This window comes from Carassius carassius, chromosome 14, assembly GCF_963082965.1.
Source record: "Carassius carassius chromosome 14, fCarCar2.1, whole genome shotgun sequence".
Classification (NCBI taxonomy): Eukaryota; Metazoa; Chordata; class Actinopteri; order Cypriniformes; family Cyprinidae; genus Carassius; species Carassius carassius.
Genome location: NC_081768.1, coordinates 31,910,436 through 31,918,691, shown reverse-complemented (window position 1 = coordinate 31,918,691; position 8,256 = coordinate 31,910,436). Strand labels below are relative to the sequence as shown.

General features: G+C 38.5%; 1 protein-coding gene across 1 annotated transcript; it reads right to left on the bottom strand.

The window, feature by feature from the left end:
* Window positions 1-4,527: 4,527 nt before the first annotated feature.
* On the bottom strand, window positions 4,528-8,029 carry LOC132156650 (membrane-spanning 4-domains subfamily A member 4D-like). The gene is made up of 7 exons (XM_059565583.1): window positions 7,930-8,029; window positions 6,923-7,032; window positions 6,261-6,374; window positions 6,053-6,109; window positions 5,744-5,923; window positions 5,509-5,622; window positions 4,528-4,831 (listed from the first exon to the last, which is right to left on the bottom strand). The coding sequence occupies exons 1-7, from the start codon at window positions 8,000-8,002 to the stop codon at window positions 4,793-4,795; spliced, it is 687 nt and encodes a 228-aa protein (XP_059421566.1). The 5' UTR covers window positions 8,003-8,029; the 3' UTR covers window positions 4,528-4,792.
* Window positions 8,030-8,256: the final 227 nt, after the last annotated feature.

The following is an 8,256-nucleotide window of genomic DNA, read 5'->3' as shown; positions in this document are numbered from 1 at the left end:
GTTGAGGCGGGAACTGGTGGCGCGCTGCGGCGCGGCGAAGAAGAAGAGTGACGGCGATCGGTGATCGCTAGCACGGAAGGCTGGAGAGTAGCGCTGCCTGAAAGCAGGGGGAAGAGGGAAAAAACAACAAACTAGACAATGAAAACAAAACGGGCACGATCTCTGTGCAGGCTTAACAGGAGATGAGGACAAAACTGAGACATGGATGAGAACACGACGATCTGACAACAGACAGCACACATGAGGAGACTAAATAGAGAAGGAGTGATTATCATGATGCAGAGCAGGTGATGGTGACCAATAACAAGATAATAATGAAACTAGAGGGCGGAGATGGGCACCACGGTGACACAGAAGCACATGGTAAGTGTAAACAACCACACACACTATTGAAAAACAGACAGATCAGCCCGGGGACGTGACAGAAATCAACTTAAAGGAACACTCCGACTTTTTAGGACTTTAGCTTATTCACAGTATCCCCCAGAGTTAGATAAGTCCATACATACCTTTTTCATTTCTGTGCATTCTGTAAGTGTTATTTGACGCACCCACCGCTAGCCTAGCTTAGCACAAAGACTGGATGTAAATGGGTACTGGTAGCATAGTAATCCCAATAAGTGACAAAATAATGCAAACATTTTCCTATTTACATGTTGTGATCTGTATAGTCACAGCGTGTACAAATAACAAGGCTATATGAGACAGAGACCATTTTAATCGTATAAATACTGGGAACTATATTCTCACTAGGTGAAGGAGCACAGCTAACGTTACTTGGGCGAAGTGGCTACTTGGGCGGAGTGATTAGCGCAGCACACGAGACCGTAAACAAAACAAACGTAACTAACTAGCTAGACGTGACTCGTGATCATGGCTGACTTTGAGGAATTGTCAGGAATTTTACTGTGTATCAAACCAAGATCCAGAACCATATAGTTTTGAGCCAGAATACACAGATGAGGAGTTACAAACTTTGGAAGCTGTAAGACGAAGGGAGAATCAGAACGAACACGGACTGGTGCTGTAAATGTGGAACATGCCAACCTATGCCTACAGAAACCAAGTGCCTTTGTTGTAATGAATGGGACCGGGTATTGCCATCAATGTCAAGGCTTGATGACAATCAAAATATTTGCGTCACTACCACGGAACATTTATCTGCCCTAATACACCCGGCAGTTGTCTTTTTTTCCCCCATTGTGACAAGATCAACTGGAAGAAACGCCCCATGCCGAGTGAACCTAATGGTCAGCTGTCCACCAAGTAAGTGATTTTGTTATAATGATCATTCATAGTTCAATGAAATTGTAGTATAGCTATTGCATACAGTGTGTCACAATAATAACAATAAAGGGGATACACGGACCCCCTATTCACGTAATAGTTTCACTACTAAGGTTATATTACATTAGCATGGCACTGTTACAGTATGGCTAATGTTAGTCATCTCAAAACATAACGGAACACTTACCGCAGCAACAGGTGATCCAATTTGTCCTGTCTTTATTATCGATGGGATGGCTGTATCCTTTAGCACACGTTTCATGGTCCGTGTGGCAACTTGCATTTCTTCAAAATAGTCGTCTACAGTAAAATGTTCAGAGCAAACGAAATACTTCGTGATGGTGTTTACAGGTGTGTTTGGATCTATTTCCAGAGCAAGTAGCCATCGATTCATCAGGTCAGCGTTTGTGGTTGGAACTCTATGAAACATCATAGTAATACCTGGTCTCCCCTGTTTATTGTCGCAGTTATTTACAATACAGCGAACACCCATGATTGTACACTATAAATCTACTATCTAGTAATTGCTGACTCTATTACTCCAACTCTGAGCGAACTCTCTGCTCCTCACCACGGCGCGTCTCGTGTGTTGCGCTAATCACTCCGCCCAAGTAGCCAATCCGCCCAAGTAACGTTAGCTGTGCTCCTACGCCTAGTGAGAATATAGTTCCCACTATTTATACGATTAAAAATGGTCTCTGTCTCATATAGCCTTGTTATTTGTACACGCTGTGACTATACAGATCACAACATGTAAATAGTAAAATGTTTGCATTATTTTGTCACTTATTGGGATTACTATGCTACCAGTATCCATTTACATCCAGTCTTTGTGCTAAGCTAGGCTAGCGGTGGGTGCGTCAGATAACACTTACAGAACGCACAGAAATGAAAAAGGTATGTATGGACTTATCTAACACTGGGGGATACTGTGAATAAGCTAAAGTCCCAAAAAGTCGGAGTGTTCCTTTAAAGTGCACATAATATCTTCTTTTTAACATAATAGCCCGACTTCTCATTTTCCAGTGTGCTGTGATGAAGTGAGCAGTTATCATCACAGAGCTCTCCGTCCCCCTGGACGTCCACCCGTCTGTCCTGAGCGCAACAGAGGATGCTCGGGATAGTTCATCCACAACTTTTTTCTTCTCCTGTTCATAAAGATCTGGCACAATCTTTTCACTCTAACCTCTTTCCTTCATCATTATATCTGACAGGGAATCCAAAATGCGCAGGGCGTTCAAGCTCCTCCATTCCTCCGCTCGCCATTACCACTGAGTGTGGACTGAACATGCGCAACTTTTTTTTTCTTTCATAAATCAATCCGGGGGTCACGTGTGTGCCAAACCGAAGATATTGATCAATGATCCGTTGCACCACTACTATAGTGTGTCATTTGAAAACATTGCAGATGCGTTTTAAAATACAACAACGAGCACCACGAAACCATTTAAAGAGGCGCATTCAGCGGTCTCCTTGACGAGAAACAGTCAACAAAGTAAAATGATCTCCAACGTATGGCGCGCTCTCTTCATTTAATCAAATGATCATAATCACATCTATTCATTTTATAGTCCTGCTACTAGCATTTTATTCAGACTAAAACCCCTTTAATTCGGGCGAGAAAGCTTTTTTTCCAAGTGGCTTTTGCACATAATAATAATACCGCTGCAGACGCATTTTGATCATTAATTTAAACGACGATCGATCATGGAAATTATCGAATATTGACATCCCTAAATACAAATGAGTTGGATGGAAAACTGGTTATTGTCTGCATCAAACCATGCTTCCGAACAAATGTCCTTCACCGTTCTGAGCAGCTCCAGTACAGCTGTCTCTCCGAGCACGCTGCTGTCTGTGAGCGGGGCGGAGTAACGTCAGAGACTGTTTACTTTGGTAACGTCACGCTGCAGTGTTTGTTAGAGCTGCCAACTTCTCCACCCCATTTACAGAGTGAAATTCTCTGACTACCTTTATCTCCCAGGACTGCTGTTGAATCTTCCAAAACTTTTGGCTTGGGGTGCTTCACATGCAGTGGCAGCAGCACTTTCCACCGCACCAATAACACGGGGCTGCCCGCCGACGTGCCTGACTTTAAATCGGCGCTACTAAACACGGATATCAGCCGATGCCGATATATTAAAAAATGACAAATATCGGCCCGATATATCGGTCGACCTCTATATTGAACCCAAACATTTTTTTGAGAAATGAGAAAATGTGTTTGTTGTTTGAATGATTCTCAGAATGCTATTATAATGTTGCTGTCAAATCAAGGCTGAATGTTTGTGTGATACCAGTCATATGTGGAAACACTGGTATGGTGTATCTCCTCTGGATCTCTGGATTATCCCAATAAAGGTGAACTGAATGGATAAATAACAATAGAATATGCCTATATTCTATACATGTATTTCATGTACACATTCATATTGACATCTCAATTTCCGTTTCACAGAACTATTTTGGTCTTAATAACTTGGATTACAAAATCATAATAACAAAACACATATTTTTGGTTGTTAATTAAATGCGTTCTCCACATGAACTTGGCAGAGTCACAATATAATTATATTAGATTATAAAAATTATATCCCCCAAGGTTTTTATTAAAAAAAAAAAAAAAATGATCAGGTCTAGGTATTATTGTTAAAAATTACATTTTCTGTGATGTAAGTTTATTTCAGAAACTGAGAAAAATATCACAATCTGTTTATTTAACTATTCAACAAATAATGAATACAAAGTAACAAATGGAAAAATATCTAAATCTTTTAAACCTTTAAAAAAATGTGTATAAGGATTCTTCCTGCTGTTAAAAAAAGAAAAAAAGAAGTTAATGTCAAACATGTCTCTCATAGAGAATAGTACTCCATTGTCCAATAACCTATGATCCCAGATATAAACCAAGTCACCTCATATTTGTTTATTGATATTAATACATCTTTAGATTTCATTATTTCTGTTACAGTGTTACTAGACTGTATTATTTAGCAGAGATTCAGTTTAGGGATTTCTGAAATAATAAAGACTTCCAGTTTGATTTAGAAGTTTAAAAATAACCTCAAACATCACACATTCACATCTCACAGACGTCTTTTTTATATGAGGGTTTACAATGTGTCTAAAACATTTCGTGTCAGAAGTGTGGAAAGTGTTAATGATTTTTGTTAATGAAGATAACAGATGCTTTCCAAATGAAGCACTCAGACATTTTGGAAATGTTCTTATGCCTATTACAAAAAGGACTGCCATAACAAAGTAATATAGTAGTATAACAATAATTGAAAAAAGTATTAATGCCCGGTTATAATAAAATAATAAAGCTAGCTCAAATATAAGTTTACAAATGATAAATGTCCCTACGCTCTGAATGCTGTTTTTATGTTATGTTATGCCATTTTAATGATCATTTTAAACAGTTGATTATTAGTGAAATATTCTGATGTGTTGTCAGTTCCTCTTCACATACACAAAGGAGGATCTTCAGATGATTTTGGTTGGTTCACTCTGCGGAGGGCAGGTCCCGCATTACAACAACAACCTGCGGACAAGAGGAAATCATCCATGAACATTCTGCCTTCACTATCACAAATGAGCAGGGCATGATCGCAAAATAAATGATTTAAGCATTCAAGAGTCATATATTATATTATAAATGAAATAAACATCGGTGTACACTTTACATTTGACATGATGACAAAATCTTTGAATGAACGTTAAAATACTGAATGCAGAATATTTTGTATTTCTTTAACTTTTGTTGGTAACACTTTAGAATAATAGTCCATTAGTTAATTCATTAATTAACATGAACAAACAATGAACAATAAATTTATTACAGTATGTATTTATCTTAATGTTAGTTAATGAAAATACAGTTATTCATTTTTATTCATGCTAATTTAAAGTGCATTAACTAATGTTAACAAGTACAATAATTGATTTGAATAATGCATTAGTAAATGTTGAAATTAACATCAAGTAAGATTAATAAATGCTGTAGATGGATTGTTCTTGCTTAGATCATGTTAACTAAAGTTGTTAACTAACATTAACTAATGGACCATTATTCTAAAGTTTTACCCTTTTGTTATTTGAAATTAGCATGCCTTCCTTTTTCTCCTGCTATAATAACCCAATCAGAAAAGCCCTACAGCCCAACCGGAGAGCCTTTGGTGCTTACACAGACAGGAGGAAGACTGTGTGACGTGAGATTACCTGAGTCCTGCTGGATCGCAGCGCTGCCCTGGCGAAGATCGTCATGGTTACAAGCAGAATGCCGCCTATCAAGCTGTGACAGAAGAACACTAGCTCCATGCTTTTGATGGGCATCTGTGAAAACGAAATGAGAGTTTCTGTTTGCACATGCATAATATCTCACTGGCTGAAAATACACCCTCTATCACCCTCATAACCATGTTTTTCATCTAATAATGAGAATAAAAACCCTCACATAATGTTGTTCAATATAAATGTCCTCCTCCTCTGTGTCAGTCTCATTTGTATCAGTCTCATGTGTCAGTCTCATAGACCAGTATATTTGATCGGCTCCAATAATTGCTCTGGAGAATTCCACCAAAGAAGACAGCACTCCAATGACTGAGATGATACTCAGAGCAAGACTGGCTGTGATCTGTGAGCAATCAAATCAAGACACAAACAAAATATCAACACATTTAAACATTCTACAGAGAAAATGTTGTAGTTAGGACACAAGAATAGCTCACACACTGTGAAACACAATAGCTAAACAGACTCTTACTATCTTCTTGGATGGGTTGCGCTCAGACAGTATATACAGAAGGCCACAGATAAAGAACTGCAAAAAAGCAAGACATTTAGTATACATTACACTAGTATACATATGGCTTAGAAGTTTTCTTTAAAGTCATTAAAGATCTAAAATACCTTTCAAGGCAAAACATGCAAATATAGTCAAAAGGGATGAAGAGAAGAACAAATCAACATACCAAGATCCCAAGCCAGAATGGGGTGAACTGCTCTGCTGAGATGGGCGCATCTGATTTCACATTCATAGGAATTGCAAACATGAATAGACCTATACCCATCATCACCAGCACCACCTTACACAAGATATATGAAAATGGACTTAATATAAAATCAATATGCAGTATCAACAATATTGCTTATGTAATCTTAATGGGGAGAAAGAAAAACACCAATGGACTAATACAGTTAGGTAGAGACACCTAGTGAAAACCGGCTATTTGTGACACACGCTCTGATATCTATGAAGTTTTGAGTCAAAAGTACATATACATAATTGCTTGTTTTTCTTACTTTCTTTTTGTCTTACAATGGCCAGAACAAGAAACTCTACCTTTATTCTCTCTGTATAAGTGTTAAATAATGTGTTAAAGCAATATGTGTGGGAATGAATATGCCTATTCAGAATATGAATAAAAACTAAACGTCCTCTAACACACATTAACTCAAGCAAAAGTGTAAAAACTAGCCTTGGTTTCCCCTGCATCGCATCAGTATCAAACTACATGTCTATTATAGAAGAGATATATCAATTCTGCAAAGAATAAGTTGGAGTGATCTTTGCTTAATTTGTTGTCTGTGACTGAAAGGATTGGCCGATGAGGAAGCGTGTTCTGTGTCTCACTCCGATACTCTTGGGTTGTCCTCTGAGGAAGCGGTGCAAAGGTTTACTTCCGCCCGTCACGGTCGTGATGGCCTCTGGTACGCTTCCTGCTGGTTGATCCTCCACCATAACTACAGCACAAATCACAGTCAACGCTATTATAATAACAGTTCTGTTCAAGGCTTTTGCCAGTGTTTTCGATAATGGGTAGTCTCAAGACATGACCAGACAATGGACAAATGGCAAATTTCAGATAAGAATGAAAATATGCTATTAGCCTGAAAAAAGGACTGAAGACGACACTATTTAAACTTTTTAAACTTCTCTTGTGGAAGACTGAACAGACTGGATCCCAAAACTTTAAATGACACACAACTCATGTCTCTGTTTCAGTGTATCTGTGAGTCACACTGTCACACGTGAAGATTTACGGGTCACACTGGACACACAAGCGGAGTTATTGTACAGCATCACAAACAAGTACTTGTCTAGTGTCTTTCTGTTCACAGCACAAGGTTCCTGAAAATGTGGCTATTAAAATGTAGAGTCCTGAGATTTTAAGGGTCTCAGTTTTGACTCTGTAAATGTGTGTTAAAATAACCAGACAAACCTATTCTTCTGCCTTACTGTGCTAAACTCTACATCTTGGCCTAATGCCCCAGTAACTAGCTACAACACCATAACAATTCTGTGCCTGCCTACCGATGCTTTAACCACCCTGAACACACTAACAAACAACACACTACCAACCGATTAAGAACCAACTAGAATACCTTACCTGTCTGTAATTAATGCTGCAAAAGCACTGAAGTATTGTAATGCTTTAAACCTTTAAACCTCAAGACTGTATTCTTCATCCAATCTCAAAGCCTTTTTTTCTGTCTTCCAGTCAATTCCAAGCCATTCTTCACATTCATTCAAAAATAAGTCTACTCTTCAGCAAACTGTGACTGTGACAATCATACAGTTAATGTGCAAGGAAACAATTAAACAGTGCTAAAAGATCAGTATGAAAGCTTGTCAAATACCTGCATGTGTCTGTGACAGAACCACTAAGATGAAAACAACGGAGTTGTGCAACAGCACAGAAAAGAGAAACATGAGAAGAAAACAGTGGGAGGGAATTATTGGGCGGCCACTACAGGATGTTTGGGAAAAGAGGTCAAATCTGAGCCAAATGCTCAGAAAGCAGAAACAATAGTCAACTTCATGAAGAAAAAGAAAGAGCAGAGCAGAACTGTAAAACGTGTTTCAGTGCTGTAAGGCATTCCTCAACTCAATTTGGCAAGAAAGAAAGTTTGGCAAGAAAGAAACATGCGGATTGGTGAGAGAGATGTTAAGACAACTGTTAGAAA